This window comes from Melanaphis sacchari, unplaced genomic scaffold (assembly GCF_002803265.2).
Source record: "Melanaphis sacchari strain LSU unplaced genomic scaffold, SCAv2.0 Contig26_pilon_pilon, whole genome shotgun sequence".
Lineage (NCBI taxonomy): Eukaryota > Metazoa > Arthropoda > Insecta > Hemiptera > Aphididae > Melanaphis > Melanaphis sacchari.
In genome coordinates this window covers 1153712-1177647 of record NW_020271143.1, presented here as the reverse complement: position 1 = coordinate 1177647, position 23936 = coordinate 1153712, and the positions used below count along the sequence as shown (strand labels likewise).

At 27.1% G+C, this 23936-nt stretch overlaps 2 protein-coding genes across 4 annotated transcripts; both read left to right on the top strand.

Annotated features, from left to right (window-relative positions):
• Positions 1 to 7823, top strand: LOC112595323. Of its 3 annotated transcripts, XM_025340476.1 has the most exons (7): positions 1 to 116; positions 217 to 356; positions 4439 to 4521; positions 4613 to 5602; positions 5904 to 6129; positions 7056 to 7273; positions 7782 to 7823. In XM_025340476.1, the coding sequence occupies exons 2-6, from the start codon at positions 243 to 245 to the stop codon at positions 7245 to 7247; spliced, it is 1605 nt and encodes a 534-aa protein (XP_025196261.1). In that variant the 5' UTR covers positions 1 to 116; positions 217 to 242; the 3' UTR covers positions 7248 to 7273; positions 7782 to 7823. The 3 variants fall into 3 exon arrangements, with proteins under 3 accessions (XP_025196261.1, XP_025196259.1, XP_025196260.1); XM_025340474.1 differs by having other exon boundaries at positions 1 to 356; XM_025340475.1 differs by having other exon boundaries at positions 1 to 356; positions 7056 to 7254; positions 7782 to 7821.
• A 5601-nt stretch (positions 7824 to 13424) lies between these two features.
• LOC112595291 (low-density lipoprotein receptor-related protein 6) lies at positions 13425 to 23525 on the top strand. The gene is made up of 23 exons (XM_025340432.1): positions 13425 to 13779; positions 14853 to 14938; positions 15081 to 15200; positions 15682 to 15872; positions 15936 to 16113; positions 16184 to 16296; positions 16577 to 16815; positions 16884 to 17047; positions 17116 to 17289; positions 17362 to 17595; positions 17987 to 18296; positions 18406 to 18550; positions 19038 to 19168; positions 19291 to 19444; positions 19520 to 19781; positions 19863 to 20142; positions 20352 to 20503; positions 20583 to 20839; positions 20903 to 21091; positions 21753 to 21951; positions 22220 to 22538; positions 22618 to 22945; positions 23021 to 23525. The coding sequence occupies exons 1-23, from the start codon at positions 13425 to 13427 to the stop codon at positions 23454 to 23456; spliced, it is 5016 nt and encodes a 1671-aa protein (XP_025196217.1). The 3' UTR covers positions 23457 to 23525.
• The last annotated feature ends 411 nt before the right edge of the window (positions 23526 to 23936 follow it).

Below are 23936 nucleotides of genomic sequence, written 5' to 3'. Positions count from 1 at the left end.
TACTCGTTGTAGTCGATTTGTTGAAATATAATCCACGTTTACTCAGTATTATAATATTTTAAATAACACGTTTCTGACGGAATAAAATCGATCGATCGGCATAATCGTAATACGCGGTTCGTTATTGCTAATGTTGTACAGATAAATCTGTTTTATGTTTTTCGATTTCTATTCATCTGTTAAGTGCTCGATATAATTAAAATATTAATATAATAGGTTTGTTCTGTGATAATACTAATACGATGTCGAGTCTGGTTAACTCCACAGCGGCAGCAGTGGTTTACGATGATTGCGGCAACACGGCATTAGCGGTGAAGAACGATTATTCGTGTCAGCCGTCTTACAGAAACAATCAGGTAAAGACTTTTCGAGTTTCCACTATTTCCAAAACTAATAAAATTCATGTTAGGTACTTGAAAATGAAAACTACGTAAATCAGTTACATGTGCTTTTTTTTAAAAAAAAAAAAAAAAACAATCATTTGATGTTATAAACTTAGAGTTTGTTGTATATATAGTGCCTTATATCTACCGTATAGGCTTGCCATTCGTCCCGGTTTTAACAGCATGTCCTGGTGTCCCGGCCGGCGGGTCGGTCATTAATTTTGTCCCGGTTAATGAAAGACGAGAGAAAATACTTTAATAATAAAATAAAGAATAATATTGTAGGTACATACTACATAGACACATGTTGTCATTATATCATTATCGTATTATACTATTATGTTATCGACATGTCAGGTTTAATTATCTTTTTTTTTTAAAAAAAGCTTCAAAAATTTTAAACTTAAAGCTAAAAAAGAAAAGCTTATCCAATATGATGTTTTGGTTTGATGATTTTAAAATCTAACAACCCTACTTATAGGTACCCAAAATCTGTTTATCGCTCAAAACCCGTAACCAAAACTTAATTATTATAATTAAAGCCCGGATTTTTATGCATTTGCGTGGTTTTTCTAGATAGTCCAAAAAATAGTTAGGTTCGAAATAGATCCGAAATATAAAGTTTTATTTTGCATATTTTTGCATATTTTGTCATTTTTTGATATGTACAGAATATTTCTATATTTTACGATTTTTTCATTGCATATATACGGTTTTTATTACAAACATGTAATATTTTGCTTATTTTAATTAAAATAACGTATTTATAGTCAATGTAATTTGACAAAATCGTTTTCTTATCTTATCTGACACCTATCGGGACAAGTAGTAATCTGTTATTGAGTAGATTTTAGTGAATCATACATTCATCGTGATCCGTGTGTGTGTAACTTTCATTCGATTTTATTTATTTATACTTAATGAAAATAAAAGACATTTTTTTTAATCGATTTTTTGCATATTTTCGTATATTTGAATAATAATGAGTACATAAATGCATTCATATTTAATACATTTTTAGTGCATATAATTCCAGGCCCTAATTATAATCAACAATTCATAATTATTATTATATTATCTTAAATATTTTGAGAGAATATATTTTTTACGTCACTGTAATTCCGAGTTTTGAATAATATCTCCAAATACAATGATATTATTTATTTATCATTTATAAATATTACGAGGGTGCCACGTACTTTTTGTCTCAGTATTGTATACCTACAACATAAAAAATTTATATTTACCTGTAGTGGTTTTGTTTTTGTTAACTTTAAAATTAAAGCGAATCGACCTTTAATCAAAATGTAAAAGTAAAAACATGATTTATGTTTATATAATGGCGTTTTATGATATTACAATTTTTCAGTGAGTTACAATAAAGAATATAAAATATTTATTGAAAAAAATACAAATTTTAAAGCTAATGTCTAGCGAGTAAGTGTATTCAAGTAGAAAATGCGTTAAGCAGTTTATACGCAATTTTATGATCGCTATTTATAGGTACGTTTATAACTTGTAAAACAAATAAGTTATAAGTGTTATAACACATCACATGTAATGAAATCCTCTTAAATAATAATTGGAGATGTATTTTTAATTTACAAAATTTAAAAGTTCGATATAAGACATAGATATTTAAAAAGATTGAAAACCTAACAAAATTATAAGCGTTTAACGTTTAACGCATGTGAGTAATTTTGATTCGCTTGAAAGAATTTATTAAGCAAATTATGTTGTTTAATGGTTAATTTTGATAACGGTTTATTAGCTTACAGTCAATAATTATTTACATTAGATTAATTTTTATCCATTTCCGTTAATATTTTTGATATACTAATTTATACAGTTATACACATCTAAAAATAATTCGATTGAAAAGTGTTTACTGAATACCTAGGTATAGACGTATAGTGTCTTGTATTTATATTTATATAAGGAGTACATAGTTTTGTTATACCTGGATTTTCAATTTTTAAAGATCGATGATATGAAAATTTATAAGAAACGAAAAAAGACGTTTCATTGTTTATAACTGGTAATATTTTTATCTTAATTTCAAAATTTTTAAACACACAGTTGTATCGATAGCACAATCAACTTTATTTTTTAATAGATTCTGTAAACTTTTTTTCCTGAAAAATCTAACGGGCAATTTAATATTAATATCAATTTCAGTTCGTTAGTTTATTCTACGATACTTTAAAGTTTAATAAATTCATGAATAGTTCTAATTGTAATAATTTGTATGTACTAAAGCTCAATATTTTTTTTTTAATTAACTTTTTATACACTTTGTTCAGTAAACTAGAAAAATACACAAGAAAAAAATTAAATCAATTTTGGAACAAATGCCTACAAAATAATTGGCAAACATAGTTCATTTTTCTTTATTAATATACTATCATAAAATAAATACTATTAATGCATTATAATTATAGTAAATGGTTACCTCAATACCATATATTATACACTTTTAAGTTAGCACCTAAATAATGTGTGTGTGCTATCACAAATTTTACATTACATTTAAAAATTGTGCATTTTACGTAATATTAGGTATACACTACAAAAATAGACCTTGAGTAAGTAATAGTATTAAATATAGCAGCGGTCCTCACTAGGATTATAGAATGGGCCAAATGTAATTTTTGAAAATTATTAGCGGGCCGCATACATTTTTTATGATACTACATGGTGGAAATTAATAAACTCATAATCATAGGTGCCTACTTATCTGTCCAACTGGTAATTCTACAAGTTTAAAATAGAAAGATAAAATAAATAAAAATAATAAGATAATAAGTGACGTTCATTTTATTCACTGCTTAATAGCGCACAATAGCGCACGCGGCACGCAAATATTTTCGGCGCATTCTACATACACCATCCGTCGACCATGGGTTTTTTGCACCGCAACAGAAAATCGCGACTAATCACGGCACGTGTTGTTCGCGCACACACGGCGCACGACGAAAATATTTATTTATTAATTAAATGATTCTATTTTATCGAATAATATTTTTCGCCGTCCATATTAGTGGCAAATTCTACATTCGACGTAGAACGTAAATTTTACTAGCTAAGCCCCAGCTTTAGAATGAACAAATTAATTTTAATGTGGGCCACGTAGTGGGGATCGCTGAAATATAGCGTCTCATGCAAAATAAAATATAAAGTTTGATAAAATAAAGTATTTATTTCTTTTAGATTATATGCGGAGCAATGTATATAATATTAATTTCATAATGATGGGCGTTTTTTTTTTTTTTTTTGTTTATATACATGATAAGTAATTGGAAAATATATACATTTTCGCTTTGAAGGAAGTTTTGGATAGAAAATTGGGTCTAGTCTATACTTTAATAAGGTCAAAATTAAAAATTGTTAATATTTTTCAAAATAACTGAGAGAAACAAAAAAATCGGTAAAATGGAAATTTTTACGTCGCAAATCCAGAATTTTACAAAATATTGTTTTTGGAATATGCTGAAAACAAATAACAGTAGGTATATGAAACTTTCATAAATTATTTGTAAAGTCTTTTTCTATACAAAATAACATTTATTAAATACTTAGATTTTTTTTTTTTTTTTGAGCTATTTATATAATTTATATTATTATTTTTATATAAATGTAGATAAAAAATTATCGTAAATATGTTTGAAAATTGAATACAAGGTTCCTCATGAATTATAGACTTATTAATTACATTATATCGAAAATTTATACTGTCAATGAAGCATTTAAATTTAGAATTTCGACAAGATTCGTAAAATAACGGAAATCATCAAAATATTTTGTAGTCTTAGAAATTCATAGTAAATTTTATTTTCTTTTTTAAGATTTAAAAATGTAATATAATGTTCTTTGTAAGTTTTTTTTATCCTATATTAAAAAAAAATTTTACCCAAAAATCAAATTAATTTTTTAGAAAACTTTGAAGTCCAAATTATTGAATATTATACAATATAGACATTAAAAAAATTATATGATCATAAATATTAAAATATATTATACATTTATAATAATTTACAACTTTTCAATTTGTTAAGTCTTCTGGAAGAAAAAAATTAACCTTAACACCAGAACTAAGAAAACTATCATTTGATTTCGTAAAGACACAATGTTCTTACAGGTTTGTTAAGTTTAAATAATAATATTTTTAAAAGTCATTAAATGATTTTGAAAACAAATAATTTTAACTACTTATAATTATTGTTTTTTAGTGATTCTAGATTTATTCGTTTAAATAACTTACGATATTTAAAAAACAAAGAGATAACGTTAGAAGAAAACATGGATCTCATTAGTGAAAATATTATTGTAGAAAGAAAACATTTCCAAGATATTGTTGATAGTTTACTAAATCAAGTGGTACAGCTGGAAGAAAATATTGACTTAAAAACAATCAAGATTGAAAACTTGCAACTGTACAACTCGGAAAAATTGAAAATTATTAACTCACTTACTACGGCACTAAACGAAACCAAATGGAAACGTGACACGTTGCAACAGTTTTGCGAAGAACATGCGCCCAACATTCTTTACAAAAGTATGTTGCTTGTCAATTGTATTTTAGATAAAATATCTATTTTTAAATCTAACCAGGATAAACTGCATTCATGTTTGACCAATTTGGAAGAAAATTGTCCATTAATTAAAGAAGTCAAACTGCTGAAATCTGATTGTGATAAATGTATTAGTATCATTGAGAAAGCTACTATCAAAGAACTGTCTTATGCATTGATGAACGAAAATGACTTTAATAACACAATAAAACACACTATTTACAATCTAAAACATTTCCAATTCAATGTACCACTTGACTGTAATTATGCCATTGAAAATATTGGTTTGTTGAAAATCTCTCAGGACAGTGAACATAATTTAGAAGATATGATCGGCTTATGGGAATTAGTAAAGGATTTGTTTCAAAGACATCAGTATCTGACAAATAAAATCATTTCACTCAATATGCAAAAAATTGGTTTGCAGTTACAACTTGATGAAATGGAAAATAATAGGAAAGAGCTTGAACTAAAAGCTATGACAGAAATTGAAGTAGTAGAGAAAAAAGAAGAATTATTAAATCAAAATGAATCAATGATTCAACAACATTGGGATGAAATGGATATTAGTCAAGAAATAGTAATACAAACTCAAAGAGCTCAAGACATTGATCAAGAATTAGAAGATCTTCAAATAGAATACCACAGGTAAATTGTTTTTTTTATTGTGCATTTTCATAATTTAGTTAATCTTAATAATTGTAAGTACCATATAAGAAGTGTATACAAACAACACAATTTAGTAGATTATAAATAATATAATAACAAGTTGTAGTTTAAAATAATGTGATATGTATGAAATTGGTTAAGATATATTTAAATATATTGGAGATTTGAATTAGGTTTACCTAAGATTTTTACTCTTCTTTTTTTTTAAAAAAGTTATTTATAGTTTTAATTTTCTGTGTTAATTTTTTATGCTATAATGTTTTGATTTTTGTACCTTTAGCCACGACAAAGATAATAAACAGTTTAAAACAGATTTGTGTCATCTAGAAAATGAATTGACTGAATATCAGCTCAAATGTAAGCAATTGGAAATTGAGAACAAACAAATTGAAATTGAAAAAAGTGAAATTTTAGAAGCATATGCCAAAGCTTGGGGACATTACAATGAAAAACAAAAGATAAAATACACAGGGAGGCTTATTAAAAACATAGATTCCATAACACAGGTGATTATTATCATGTTAATTCTAAAATATAAGCAAATACAAAATTAAAAAGATGCCATCCCCCAAATTTTGTGTTTAAAGTTTACTTATAGAGAATAGTAATTATTTATTCTATAACGGATTTAAAATAAAAATTGCAATTGAATACTTAAAGTTTATAATATTTTGACGATTATGAATTATGACATACTAGTCTTTTAAATAATATAGGTATAATAAAAAATTTATATAGGTATTTTATTTAAAAAGGTAAAATTAATACTAATTATTATATATTTTAAATAGATGAGAAATACATATATTATAATCTTCCAAAAATATATCATCTTTTGATGTTATAATTAAAAGTTGATTGGTGAGATAGCTCATCTGTATGTTAGAATTAATTATTCTCTATAATTTTACAATTATTATGCAAAAACTAACAATGGTAGACATAAGACACTTAATACTTATAAGGCTGTGAAATATATAGAATTGGTGTTCTTAATATATTTTTATCTTATTTAAAAAAAAAAACTAAAACGTCCTCTCAAACATAATTCACGATTAAGTACTAAATGGAAATCTATTCATGAATAAAGAAATATACTTTTTAAACATTTTATGCGTGTATAAGAATTCTTTCCTTCCTTAATTTAAAATAATTTTTTACTTGAATATTTACTCTATTATTCTATTGCTCTATTTTTTATTTAGATTATTTTATTTTTAATGTTACTAAATCAATATTAATTTCACGTATTTTTAAGTTTAGTTCAAAATGTTCAAAATTTGATAAAAACATTAGTGGTAGTCTTTAAATAGATAATTTTTCTTGCAGTATTTTGTTTGATAAATCCTAAGTAATATGGACAATACTACTTTTACCCATTATAAAATATAAAATATATTTAAATTTAAAAATTTCATTTCATTGTTTAAAGGAAATTAAATCATTAGAACTGGAATTTGAAAAACAAGTACATAATGTTACATCTACTGTCCGAACTCCAGTTTTTAGTAAAACTCAACCAAAGTCCGAAAAAACCACACGGTCGTTTGGAGTTATTGAGACACACAAACGTCAAAACAAAAGCTTGTTTCGGGAAGGTGTTGTCCGTAATTTACGTTACTAATGATCAAGTTAGTTTGCCTCAATAATGTAAGACAGTATTTTAACATATTTTACTATAAGTACCTAATTATTTCTTTTAGTAGAATTAATAATCATAAAAATGATTGTAATATTGACATAGCTCATATGGCCATACTTAGTATATTTCATTACGTAGGTACAACTAAAATTCCATTTAGGGATTATAGGTAATATTATTAATTATTATTCTTTAGGCTTTAAGTGTTAGAAACACATTTTAAAAACGCATTAAATTGTTTAAAAACTATAAACAATGATATCATTTTTTATAAATTTTAACCAAACCGTTTTATCATAAATTTGTAACCATTGATTATAATAACATCAATATGTTAATAAATAATATTTTTTTTATAATTAAATAGGTACTGGCCACTTTAAATTATAATAAAATTTCTGATCATTTAGTATTTATTTCCTACAATTTATTTTAATATCAATTTATTCATTGTAAATGATGTAAACCCACTAATTAATTTTAATAAGGTTTAATTTGCTTAAATATGTTTTATAGATAATGCTGTCAACTGCGTTTTCAATATTTTACAACTGATTTTATTTTTTATTTTTTCAACCAATTATATATATGTTAATTAAATTAATTATTTTTTAAGTATAATATATATTTTTTAATTTTAACATTCATATTTAATGTAATAGATATTGTGATTTTTGTTTTAAAAACTATTTTTTTTTTACATTTTTTAACTGTTACTATTGTATAAAATTTAGTTGTTTTAATAATTGTAATAAATAGGTAACGATTTAGTTTTTGGTAAACATTATACCTCATAAAAATATATTCAAACGATAGGATCTAAATATCACTAGCTAATTAATAAATATGTTGGTATTGATTTATTGTTGGACAACATATGATCAATATGAAATTGTTAATTAATTACAAACCGATATTATTTAGAGTTATAAAAATATTGTTTTTTTTTTTTTTTTCAATCATTTTATTTGACAATAAAACAAAAATTATTGAGAATAATTATAAACGTATTCTCATTTATAATTTTCTAAGTTCTTATACATATTTACAATAAATTATTATTGCTATAAACAGCAAAATGTTATTTTAGTCGTCTTAATGTGTTGAGTTAAATTAATTTTTATCAGTCTCAATGCATAATGCATATAACCTTAAACCTATATAGTGTGTACTATGGAACGGTGTGAATAAATTCAAGTTATAAATAGTCAATTGTTTGAAATTAGTCTAAATATTTCGAAAATAATTCATAGTCTATAAATAGTAATACTACAACTATGTAATGATGAAAAGTTTAAAGTATTGAAGATAATTTTATTAGCATCCATTTGTTAATTTATGTTTTGGATTCAGTTTCTTGTAATTTGAATGTCCGAAATATTGCATGCAAAATTACTTTTATTAACTAAGTTTCTTTTAATATCATGTATTTCAGTTTTTAGGAGCAATCCGTGAATTACAACCTGGATTTTTTTTTTTTTTACTTTTAATAGGTATTTATGATTTAAATACACATTTTTGTTTACTCGAAAATTTTTAATTTTCGTTTAAACTGATGATGTTTTTTACTCTATCAGGATTATTATATTACCGTTAGCGATACCTTTCAGACTTCAATTGATACTTATGATCAGCGTATTCTTCACAAATTAAATTACCAACTAAGGTTTGTATTATAAAGGTATTTTAAAGACTTTTTGGTGACATTATTATATATCAATTTGACGCTTTGTTATGGTTCGATTAGCTCTTGAACAAGGGCCTGTTTTTTCATGTACTTCTGTATTTTATAATCTATTAAAACAACTTTAAAAGGAAATCAACGCACTACTTATTTGTTTTGTTTCTCTAACTCGTAGAAAATTAGGATTCTACAGAACTAACCTTGTGTTTTTAATTTTAGTATTATGACCTATTATCAAACTCAAAGTAAATACGTAAAGAACATTGTTTACGTTCTTTTGTTGGCTTTTTACGATAATTGAATTTTTATACGAGTTATTAATCGGTACTTATGTAAAATGTTACGATTTAAAAATTCCTATGTCTTATTTTAAAATTAAAATATAAAAATTCCAATCTTATCAATCATAATACATATATTGTAAATAATACAGAATAAACAATTTAAAGCAAACTAACTGAATAACTTTAAATAGAGACAAGCTTTTATCGTGTTCACCAAAATGTTTTAATAGCTATATTATATTTCATAAATATGTAGGTATTTCTTTTTTTTTTAATAATCGTGGGAAAAAAATTAATACCTACCTAGATAAACAAAACTGTTAATAGCTACTAACAAATGGACTATGATATAAAATTTTAAGAAATAAAAGCTTATTAAACTAAGTTATTTGTATTCTTAAATAATCTTATATATATTATATCTTCCTAAATCAAGTACAAACTATATAACTGAATAAATAGCTGATAAGCAGATATTTACATATTGTATATTTATACAAAACTAGCTGTATTACTCGACTTCACTGAGTTCACAGTTCAATTGAGACTGATTTGACAATTTGAACTGAGTTCAATTCACAATTGAATCTATCTTTTTATCGTTTTCTGTTTTGATTGGTTGAAATTTTTAGATAATAGTAATACAAACAATCATTACAATAATTAATTTTTATGATTTTTCGCTTATTAATAAAATTATGGACATATTTTTATGTTAATATAAAAAACTCAAGACAAATTTAACGAATATTTAAATCTACGTAAATCTTATATCGTTATTTGTTAAGATTAATACATAATTACCTAATTGATATTCGTATTTATGTACGTAAATTAAAACTATTCCCAAAATTAAAAATAATAATTGTATTGCAATCTTTAGTTGTGTTCATAAGTATTTAATTGTAAGATTTGTTTTAATTTTATATGCATACTTAAAAATTTGTCCATATTGACCATAATCGTCAAATTTCTAATAGTTATAATAATAATATAATCTATAACTAATGACAATCAAAATTTTAACTTGAAATGCCTTGGAAAAAAAATACTTTGCATGTGCATTCTTGAGGTTCTTATACGAACAGCTTATGAAAAACCTTATAATTAATTTTCAAGACTTAGCTATTAAAATTGAAAGTTGTATTAATTTTTAATTATCTATCTACGAAATAATTTGCAAATTTCCACATCAAACGCTTATAAAAATAAAATGTTGCATAATAGGTATGAACATGGTACATTCGTTTTGCGATATTAAAAATACAAATTACATTTAAGTATTTAACCTGATAGATGAACCCTATTGTGGATCTTAAATCTTTTCTTTAAAAAATGTCCTAGTTGTTTAACTTTTTCTCTCTCTCGCTATTGATAGTCAATAGATAATATAATATGGATTATATAATTGTATGCTATCATTTTCTAATAATGTTTGCCACCAGATTTCTATTTTTTTATGATCTCTGATCAGTTTATTTCTTTATATGTTTTTTATGATCTTGAATGTAACTTGGAACGCTAAAAAAATAAAGCCCTTTTTATCTGAATTAATTTTGTTTAAATCACACCGTAATACATAACAAGAGATAACACGTTTTTTATAAGTATAAAATGTTAACGTAACGTCTAAAAAATTATACTATTGTACATATTATGTATTTTCCTTATCCAATATAAATTAAAACACTTTATTCAAAAAATATTACAAATGTTCTAAATTCATTAAATTATTAAATAGTTAAAAAAATGTGAGGAAAACTTTTAAGAAAAAAAATTTCAATCATTTTCTATATTATCATACTCGTATGAATTAATTTTATTATCATTTTCGTAACTAGTACCTATTAAATAACTATTCAATTAAAATTAAAGTTCCTAAAAGTGACTAATAAAACAATATTTTATTATTATTATTCATTTTTTTGAATAAGTTTAGCTTAGAATACTTTAAATCAATTTAATAGAGACAGCTTTACACAAAATTATTTATAAATATATTTATTCTTATTATATTTTACGAAGTACAATTTTATAATAATAGTTATGAATATTATGATAATGGATTTATTTCCCAGATTTACGGTACTAAAAGCTATAGCTAATATATATTGTAAAATATACATTATGATAAACATTTTTTTGTTTATGATATGAATAAAGGTCAAAGCAGCAAATTGAGCCAAGAGGTTATCTTATATACATAAAAAAAAATAAAAAATATAATAATATTCCTAAAGATAATCAATGAGTTGTGAATCTAGCGTCTAACTATATGTGTGTATCAAAGGTCTAAATAATCTTCTTAATATAGACTGTTCTTTTTTTGATAGATAAGTATTAGTGTTCCTAGTACCCACTAATATCTAATATGTTATTATTGTAATTTATTATACATGATATTTGTATTATTATAACTACACAGCTTTTTTTTTTTTAACAAAAAAGTTACAGTTCTATTTTTAACGACATTGGATATAAAAAACGTTGTATACCTAATAAAGATTTATCCTATAAGTAAAAGTTTTTATAACCATCAATGACGTTAATAAACCAACATTAATGATAAATTTCCTTTAAATAATGACAACTGACAACCTCAATAAATTCAAATTATATGGTATCAAAAATAATTATTGATCTTTTATAATATATATAATATATATATATTTAGGTAATGAAATTTTAAATGGAATATTTTTATGAACATTCAAATGTACCTACTATAAATTAATATCAATTTTACAGTAGGTATCTTATTATTACTTACGCTTTAAAGCTTAGAAGCCAAGTGACAAAAATAATACTCTTCGCATTTGTGTCTATTTAAATTATCCAAACTTAAATATTCTGTATTATTAATAATTAAAGTGTTTAATACTTGAGAAGTTGAGACTATAATTTCTTAAGTATGCTATGAGAAAAAGCAAATTGATAATTTAATCAGATAATAAATTAGAATAATAGAAACGGTACCTACTCCCGAGAATATCAAAAAGTGTAATGAATCACGATTATTTTAGTATTCCAGACTGTCACACGTCTCTTGAAAGTTTTTACGCAGGCAAGTATACAAATTTTTGTTTTAGAGACTATGTGATTTCCCTGTAATTGTAACACGGCACAAATTGATCTCTGTATCTTACAAGTGGTTTTCACAGTACGATTAACCATTTTATAATACTACATATTATAATGTAGTAGTAGGTACTGCAACAATAGTATTTTATTTGACGGGCATCGGTCAGTTTGGAGGTAACCAGTAGAACCTACTAACGGCTATACCCGGTATACGTCTTGTTGCGTAGTTTGCCGTCGTACACCCGGTCAGAGGTGCGACGTGTAAATCTGCGGTAGGGCCGGTAACCCAGTGCGGAATCGTTAACAAAGGTCTCGCTGGTAAAATATTTATACAACAAACGTAATATAATATTGTATTATAGTGCAGAGGAAAATAAAAATCACCTGCGTTCTAGGGAGTGGTGGCGACGGCGCCACCACCGGCTTTGTCCGAGTGCATTGTATGACGGGTGATGGGAGGGGGTGAAGGGGAAGAGACAATCGACAGGTGGACCGGCGGACGCGACGCGCAACGCAGCGCATCGGCCAGGCGCCCCGCTGCGAACCGACGCGCCGTGAGCGAAAAATTTCTCGCGTTCCTCGTGACGGTGCGCGCCGCGTTATCGTCGCCGGCCATCACCCACGGGCCACAACATGCTCGTTTGTTTACAGCGGTGATAACGCGTGCGTACGTCCTGATAATGCTATTGCAACAAGTCAACATCCATTACAAGTGCATCCGTAACAAAACGAATAATATCCAACAATAATAAAATAATATATCATAATATAGTACGCCGGCACGTCGCGATCGGCCGTGCCAGTCGAGTCGTTTCGAGCGGTCAGTTCGGTTTTGGTCCGGACGGAGATTCGAATATTTTTATTCTCGCCACCCCCGCCGGACGGCCCGCCACCCCCGCCGGTCCCTTTGGGTGCAAATATTTTCTTTACTCCCCGTAGTGCCCGCCCGTTCGCACGCACAGGAACGCGATCGCGCGCACGCGCAAGAGCGCACACACGAGGCGCGCGTTTTTACCCGCCGCTTTTCTAACGCTGCGTTCGCCGAAAATATGATAGTAGTGACGACGACGACGACGACGACAACGACAATAATATCGCACCGACACGCCGATGCCGACGACGACGCCGGACGCGCAACGGCGATCCGTCGGCCGAGTTGCTGATCAGTCGCCTCCACCACAGCGAAGGCGATGCGCAACACGACCATTGTCCCGTCGGACGACCGCCCGTCGTGAACCTTGTGCTGTTGCTGCTGCTGCTGCTGCTGCTGCTGCTGCTTCTGCCGCCGCCGCCACCGCCGCCGTTGTCATTGCCGATCACAACACCAGCACTGACGCTCGAACCGCGATCGACACTGTTTTACCCGAGACGTCCAGGACACCAGTCACCGGGAAATGCGCCAGGATGACGTCGTCATGGATTTTTATGACGCTGTGCTGTACCGCGATGATGTCGCTCGTGAACGGTAAGTCCTAGTGTCGGAGGACTGGGCTTTTTGTGAAATTATCTCGTCGTTTACATCGCCATGACACACGACCGTCGTCGTTGTTGTTAATATTATTACCGTGTCATTGTCGCGACCTTTTATTCTTGTCACATTGCTTTACCGAACGCGTTCGCCGTCCACCGACAAATTTCGTTTATTTCTTCAGTCCCCCTCGTTCTGGTACTTCTTTTTTTTTTTCGAATCCCTAGTGCACATGATGATACCTGTCGTTGTGCACTCATCGCATTCAATCAAACAGTACTCCGATCGTTATATGCACAAATAGGCACTTGAATACCGTGTTGACTACAGATTCCGCAGGTGGTTCACGTGTGTTTTCATAGCAGCTGAGTAATTCTGCAACATTCAATCGTACTTTGCCTGATGTTGTACAATATTGTTACACATTATATTCAATGAGTTATGATGGAGATACTTGTGCAATCACATTCTTTTAACCAATTTGTCAATTAATAAACATTTTAAGTTAGATTTTCAATGTTAATAATTTGTATTTTACTTATTTGATATTTTTGTTGTTTTGATGTATGTTATTTTAAAATTATTAAGCGACATACAGACCCTAAGTTAGGTTTTGTGGAATCTTATGTGATGTACTGAAATACACCCACCTGTTGTAACAAAATTTGTTACATCGAGTTTTACGTTAATTTAAATCTTTATACAATTTTTAATCAAAGAATAAGAATAGACATAAATAATAAAATACAATTAATATTTTTATCGTGATGCAATATTTTTTGCATGTATGAAGATATGGTAATTTTTTAAGAAATGTAATGTAATACCTATGATGTAATTTATATAAAATAATATTTAGTATTAATATGAATCAATTCAAATATTTTGCTCATATTAAATTTATTAATTTTATATTTTGATTCTACATTTGCAAAAATATAATTACCTCAAAAAAACTTAAAAAATAATGTATGCATACTTATTAACTATATCAGAACACTTGATTTGTACTGTTGTAGTTCAATCATTATATTTAAAAAAAATATTTATAAAATTAATTTTTATTTTAGGTTATCCAAATTTGATATACACGACATCTAAAGATATCCGAATGGCTAATATGTCAAAAATGACCAGAATTAATGTTATTGTTAAAGTAAGTTCCTTGTTATATTTACAATATTTATTTAATTGAGTTATTTTGAATTATTATCAGTTTTGCCAGTCTAACCTTAATAATCAAATACCATTTTATTAAAATGTATAGCTATCATGTTAATTCTTTCTTATTTATTCAGGATCTCGTTGAAGGAAGTGCACTTGATTTCTATTATAAAGGATCTTTGATATGCTGGGCTGATCATGGTCAAGAATCTATTCAATGCGTTTCTTACAATGGAACTCACGCTAGTAACAAAGTAAACGTTTTTTTTTATTTTAATTAATTTATAATTTTAAATAACATTAATTATGGATTATTTGCTTATTTTATTTCATTAAAATTAATAACATTTAATATATATCGAAAAAAAACATGTAGTCTGTATCATATAAAAGTATCCTAGGCAACAACGATTGATTTTCATGCGATACGATCAGATCACTTTTCTCATTAAATCAGTTTTCTTTTCTGAAAATTGGCTGCAGTCTAAAGTTAATTTAATTGTGTTATCTAAGCAAAATTGTTGCCCAGATAGTTATTGAAATAATTAAGTGACACTTCAAGTGTATTAACCTTGATGTATGTTTGTTATACCAAGTATTGCTACTTGAGATCACTCTTATAATTTAAGAAATTATTATTTATATTATATTATGATAATTTATTTGAAAAGATATTTATTGACTTTATTATATCATAGTTTTAATATTGCATTTAATTATTTTTTTATAAAATAGGTGGCAATATTAAACACTGGTATTATTACACCAGATGGTTTAGCTTGTGACTGGCTTACTAAAAAAATATATTGGACTGACGGAGATACCAATAGAATTGAAGTTGCATCATTGGATGGTAAATACAGAAAAGTACTTTATTGGGAAGATATTGATCAACCACGTGCTATAGCTTTAGTTCCTATGGATGGGTATGTTTTATCTTAACATGTACGTTTCTATGTTTATTGTATTATTATTTCTTTTTATTTCAGTATAATGTTTTGGACCGATTGGGGTGAAGTTCCAAAAATTGAACGTGCAGGAATGAATGGAGATTTATCTACACGAAAAGTCATAGTTAGTGATAATATATTTTGGCCAAATGGCTTGACCATAGATTTTTATACCAAACACATTTACTGGGTTGATGGAAAACTAGGTTTCATTGATGTAAGTATTTTCATTTTATTTTAAGTACTTTAATATACCAACATTTGTTTGTCTTAATTGTTCTATTTAGATTATGGATTATGATGGAAGAAATAGAAGAACTATTCTTGAAAAAGGAATACCATATCCATATGGTATTGCTCTATATCAAGATAGATTATATTGGACTGATTGGAAGACGTGGTTTGTTTAAGATATTTTTTTAATAACTAAATTGTTTATTTAAATTTAAAACATATCAACATAATACTTAATTATATCATTAAACTCCTTTTAGAACATTGTTCATGTATGTTATTATTTATTTTTTATCGTTATTGTATATAGAAAAAAAAATTAATTAATTTTAAACATTACTGTTTATTTTTTTTACCTTATGGTTTATTTTTGTTGAAAGCTTGTAACTTTTATAAAATTGGTTTCATGTATGATAATTGTACTAATCATTTTTCTTTTTTGATAGGTCAATTCATGTAGTAAACCGTAGTGGAGGTGGAAATAGCCGTGAAATTATACATAGTAATAATGTACCAATGGATATTCGTGTGTGGAACCCTGCTCGACAGCCAGAAAAAATTACCCTCTGTGATAAGAATAATGGAGGTTGTTCAGATTTGTGTCTTCTTTCTCCGAATTCTCCTGGATATTCATGTGCTTGTTCCACAGGAATAAAGCTTATAGATTATCATAATTGTGCAGAAGGTTTGTTTTAACTATATTAATTGAATAAAAATTCTTTATATATTATTTTTAATCATTAAATTTTGTAGGTGTTCAAGAAGTTTTATTTCTTGTACAAAAAACGGATATCTGTCAAATATCGTTAGATTCTCCAGATCATACTATTATGTCAATACCTCTTACTGGTTTGGCTCATGCAATTGCCATAGATTATGACCCTGTTGATGGGTATATTTATTGGACTGATGACGAAGTACTTATTATTTAAAATTTAAAGCTTGTTTTAATATTCAAATAATTAAAAACTATCTCTTAATATAGATAAAAATGATTCAACGAGCAAAAATGAATGGAAGTAATCAAGGAGTTGTCATTTCCAATGAAATATACCATCCAGATGGAGTAGCCATTGACTGGGTTGCAAGAAACATATATTGGACAGATACTGGAACAGATAGAATTGAAGTTGCAAGATTAAATGGAAAACACAGAAGAGTAAATTATTTTTAATACTTAACTAAAAAAACAACATATCCTAAAGCAAAATATGTTTTATTTTTTTTTTAGGTTATAGTTGCTAATGATTTAGTTGAACCTAGAGGTGTAGCTGTTGCACCTGAATTGGGTTGGCTATTTTGGTCTGATTGGTATGACAAAAGACCCAAAATTGAACGTTCCAATTTAGATGGAAACGATAGAATTGTTTTACTTAGAGAAGATTTAGGATGGCCAAATGGAATAACTTTAGATATTAAAGCAAGAACTCTTTATTTTTGTGATGCAAAAACTGATAGAATAGAAGTAAGTTAATACATTTTTTACTGAAAAGTCTTAACTTATATTTTACTCATAACTGCAACATAATTTTTATTTTGTGTTTTATGTTAATTATTTTAAAGTAAGTAACTGCAAAGTAATGAGTGGCATTATAGTTTCACTACTTAAAATAAATTTTTGTTAACAAATTTAAAAGTTTAGTGTTATTTATGGTTGGTTATCATAATATTTACTAAAGTTTATTGTTGTTATTTATTATAATTCTATATGTAACATAATTTAAGTTGTAATTTAATAATATTTTTATTTTATAACTTGGTTACTTTTAAAAATTAATTTACCCCAATACTAAAACTAACTTTTATCGTCTTGTATTTTATTGATATAATTATTAAAATTATATTTTATCTTATAGGTTGTTGGTATGAATGGGGAAAACCGTAAAGAGCTTGTGAGCGAAAATTTACCACATGTGTTTGGTTTAACTCAATTGGGCGATTACCTTTATTGGACAGATTGGCAGCGTCGTACAATTGACAGAGTGAATAAAAATACTGGATCTGACCGTAAAATCATTATAGATCAATTACCAAATTTAATGGGTGTAAAAGCTGTAAATTTAAAAGAGCCTCTTAATGAAAATCCATGCAGTGATAATAATGGAAATTGTAGTCAATTTTGTTTTTATAAACCTAAAGGTTATTACATTTGTGCATGTGAAATAGGTAATTACTGTCTAATTATATATTTATTGAATTACATTGTATTATTCATGAAAAAAATTATAATTACTATTTTATAATAACCATTAATTTATTTTACTTTGTTAACTAGATTATGAATTAGCTATGGATGGAAAAACATGTATATTGTCTGAATCATTTCTAATATTTACTCGATCTGAACATATTGGAATATTAAGTACTGAAAATAGTCATTATTCAGATATTATTCCTATAGCTGGAATAAAAGAAGCTAGGTAATTTTTTTTTAATAATATTTATACAAAAACTAAAACATTATGTGGTATAAATTATTAGTATGAGTATTTAGTTAGTTAATAAATTCATAAAATGTCTTCATACACAGACATAACTAATGGACTCATTAAAATATAATAAATAATGTAAAGTATAAATTTTCTGCATTAGCTATTCATGAAAACTCTTTAAAAAGTATTTACTCTTTGGATAAATTCACTAGCTTATTATACTATTATAAGCCAATATTTTATATTTTATTAATTTAAGTCATATTAAAAGGCAGATTATATTATAAAATTGATTTATTTAATTAGCTAGAAAATGACATTACATTTTAAGTGCAACATAAATTTTGTTTTTAAATTTAGAAAACAATTTTTGTTTATTTTTGGACCATTGAGTATTAAAATTATAAATGTTGATATTGGTAAATGTTAATTAATTAAATGAAATTTATTGTTAAATTATTTTTTGAACTTACAGTGCTGTTGATGTTGACATTAAGAATAAACGAGTTTATTGGACTGATCTTAAATTAAAAACAATTAATAGAGTTTACTTAAATGGTTCGATGGCAGAAAGAATTATTACGTTTGGCTTACAATCCCCAGAAGGTAATATTTTGTTTACTTTAATATTTATTAATATTATAAATATTTTTAAACATAAAAAAAATTTAAATATAAGTATTATGATTGAAAGATTATGCAAAAAAAAAATTGTTTATGTTTTATAGGATTAGCTGTTGATTGGATTGGTGGTAACTTATATTGGTGTGATTCTGGCACTAAGCGAATTGAAGTGTCTAGATTAGATGGAACAATGCGTAAAGTTTTACTTTGGAATGATATTAAAAATCCAAAAAATTTATTACTTGATCCTAAAAAAGGGTTAGTTTTATAACATAGTTAATATATTTACCTGTTACATTTTATTTAATTCATGTGTTTTTTTATATTTATTAGATTTATGTATTGGAGTGAATTAGATGGCATTACTGGCTCAATTCATAAAGCATCCATGAATGGTGAAGGGAAACATTGTTTGATAAATAAGATTGGTAGAGTCATAAGTATTACTTCAGATTATGACAGTGGTTTGATTTATTGGACAACATTAACACCAAATAGTGGATCCATTGAAAGTATTGATTTTAATGGAAAACGTCAAAGTAAAATTGTGTCTATTCCTTTTGGTGGTTATCTTTCTGCCATAACGTATTTCAGGGTAATAAATAGTTACATAACTTCTGTAAAATAATAATTATTTTAGTCTAAATTATGGTACTAATTATTGAAAACAATTTAGGGTTCTTTATATTGGTTGGATTGGTTAAATGGAACTTATTTCCAAGTCGATATTCAAAGTGGCGTAATTTTAAAGCAGACTAAAATAAATTTAGATCATGTTACGGATTTGATAACATTTGATAAAGCAAGTCAAACCGGAACAAATCCATGTGCTATAAATAATGGAGGATGCCAACAGTTGTGTCTCGTAAAAGGATCAACAAAAGATCATGAACCATTATCATATCACTGTTCATGTGAAACACATTTCACATTATTTAAAAATAACACTTGCTCCGGTAAATATAATTTATTGAATAAATATTTACTTTTCACTGCTAAAATTGTATTTATAATTTTAGTTTATTTTTTTCAAACAAACTATTATTAATTTACAAATAAAAGAAAAATGTTGCTCAGATATTGTAATCAAATAAAGTTTAAAATATCAACTAAAATCTTACTCTTAACACTATTTAAAAACTAATTACTGTTATTCATTATTTAGCACCAAATAGTTTCTTGATTGTGGCACAGAAAACAACATTCTATAGAGTGGTGATGGATATAGATGATTCTTCTGATTCTTCACTCCCCGTCATAGGATTGAAACATGTAAAAGCTGTTGAATATGATCCAATATCGCACATGATTTATTGGGTAAAATTATTTATTATTATTTATTACCTAAAAACCTCAACTTCTCAACTTATAATATTAATAATTATATGTTTTTTAGATTGATGGTAGAACACAAATGATCAAACGTTGCCACGAGAATGGTTCAAATCCGAGTATGTTTATTGGAAACAATGATTATAAATACAATTTGTATGATCTTGCTTTGGATCCATATAACAGATTGTTGTTTTGGACTTGTACGGTAACAGATACTATAAACGTTACTCGTTTAACAAATAGCAGTTTCCAAGGATCTATATTTAAAAGCTTTGATGGAGAAAAACCAAGAAATTTGGCAATACATCCCGAAAAAGGGTAATTATTTATATTTTCTAGGTTATTGGTTTTCTAATTGGATAAATTGTTTTAAAATTCTAGTTATATTTATTGGACTGATTTGGGAAGTCAACACCGAGTAATAAGATCTCGTATTGATGGCCATAATAGAGTCATCATCGCTTCTGATTTGTTATCTCTTGAAGCACTTACTGTTGACAGGGTACAAAATATGGTTTATTTTTCCTATTCGAGTAAAGTAGATGTTTGTGATCTTCATGGTTATCAAAGGTAAACAAACAATAAATATTTGTTTATGTATTATGATATATAAATTTATTTGATTAGGTTATAAAAATTTAAGTATGCATAATATGCATTTTACACAAAATTATAAATTTTAAGTTTTTGAAATAAATAAATATGAAATGTAGGTTTGTTATTTTCTTGAACATTATTAAATATACAATTTATTTTGTAATATATATTTCAATAAACAATAACTTGTAACTAGTGTTATAACAAGTTAGAAGAGTGCAATGCGGTGAAGGAAAGGGTGTAGCATATTTTGATCAGGGCCTCAAAAATCTTAAAGCTGACACTAAAGAAATAGTAATATCTTGTCTAGTCTTATATTATTTCTACTTAACTTTTGTCTACATAATAATTAAATTGATTTTACAAATTTAATGTTTTGTTCAAACAAGGAATTCCTAAATTTTAGTTTATTTATGTTTATATAATCTCAGTACATGTTTTTTTTAATTATAAAGTTAATTTTGTTTTAATACAACATTGTTAATACTTAATACATAATTATTTGTTATTAATTTACAATTATTTTTTTGATTAATTTTAAATATATTCTATTTATTTTTCCTAACTTGTGTATACATTATTATAGAGCATTTAAGTGATCAAAATAATGTTCAATTTTAATTTATTATTTTAGAAAAACGTTGATTTCATTTGATGGTGCTCTAATCACTAATATAGCTGTTCTTGGACCATATTTGTATTGGATTGATAAAGAAAAACAAGCTATTGAAAGAGTTAATAAATCCACTGGTGTTGTTAGTGAAGGAAGCACTGTCATGAATCAAAATCCACATTTAGTAGATATAATTTCGATATACATCCCTACTCCTGAGGTAATATTTTTATTTTTATCTTTTCTATAATATAAGTATTCATCCGTATTTCACTAAAAAATAAAGTAAAGTTTATGCTGAACTAACATTTAAACTCTACATTTTATAATCTTAAGTTATTACTCCATATGCTCATAAATTTCCTTTAAAAACTGTCTATTAAATTATTAATTTTATGAAAGTAATTTTAATCAATATGTTTATTCTTCTGATCTATTTATCTGTCCTCTTACTCATTTTGTTAAATTATGTCTATTTATATTTTTAGATTTTAGCATCGCATCCATGTAGTGCAATGAACAAGCATGGTATGTGTTCACACTTGTGCATTGTTACTGGGAACAATGAGAGTACATCCAACAACCATCAATGCTCTTGTCCTCTAGGCCTGATAATGAATGACCGCCAATGTGTTAATGTACCGGTTTGTGGCCCCGAGCAATTCATATGCAATTCCGTGAATCCTGAATGTATGCCTCTGATATGGCGCTGTGATGGCCAAACAGACTGCCATGATGGTTCAGACGAAGTCAATTGTTTAGAATGCAATAAACATCATTTCAAATGTTTAGACGGCCATTGTATAGGTGTGTACATATTCAAAAATATCAATTCACCGCAAAGCAAAAATTTGTGTAAACATTTTAATATTTTTAATTGTTTCAGACAAAAACTGGGTGTGTGATGGTACTAAACAATGTTCCGATGGTTCAGATGAATCTCGGTGTTGTGAAGCTGGATTGCTTTCAAATGATAGGTTCCAATGTATTTCTAATGGTGCATGTATACCGGTTAAAGAAGTTTGTGATGGTTGGAAACATTGCATCGATGGATCTGATGAAACTTATTTGGCTTGCTCGTTGATTAGAAATGCGGGACACACCACAAGCCCCACAAGTGATAAATCATTCAAGGACACTTTGTTCTTCACAATAATTTTCTTTGTAACAGTATTCAGTTTGTTGTTGGTCATTATATATCGCTGTGCTAAAAGGTATGTTAAATAATATTTCTTTACTGTGTAAAAATATTGATTTATAAATTTCCCATTTCTTTTTTTTGTTTTCAGTGATCTAGACCATAGTCCAAGTCTGACTAGCAATAATATAGTTACGTACACTGCTATACCAATTCCCAGACAATATTCTTCAACATCTGCTTATACAGCAATGCAAAATGGAACACATATTGATTTGATCTCGCCATCAAATTGTAGCCCCCTGAATCCACCACCGAGTCCTACAACTACGCTAACAATGCAAACAAATGATTACATCAGAACAAATCAATATCTGCGATATGATGATCGTTATGAACCTCCTTGCCCCACATTGTGTTCACAAACTGATTTGCCCACTGATATTTATGATGATTCTGATTTTGCAATGCCCCTTGAACCTTGTCCCCCACCCCCTACTCCTCGCTCACATTCGCCATCATCAAGCACTTATTTTAGCCCAAACGCACCACCGCCATCACCTAATAGCTGTAAAAGGCTTTGTTGAATATTTATGTTTAATAATTGAATTTTATTATGATTGTGTATATCGTTGTTTTATTCATTGTTTGTAACAATTTTTAGAATACAATATTTTTGTTCTATTTATCATACATGGTATGATAAATAAAATTGATATCCTACTTAGGTTAAGTTTTTAAAATATTATTATAAGCGTTTTTAAATAATTAAGTTTATTTGTACATGTGTATTTATATTTTGTGACCTGAGCATTGCCATAACAACTAATAATAGTTATTTAAGATAGATTATTGAAGACTTATGGTATTTATGTACTTATACATTAGTTCTATCGAACACTATTTTACTACTTTTTTTATATATATATTTATATATATTGTCTGTTGAATCAACTATATTTTTTATATGTTTTTTCATAAAAAAAAAAAAAAAATTATTGTGACATAAATTCTCATTAAAATAAATGTATTTTTAGTAAAAACAACATATTTATTTTACATTTTTC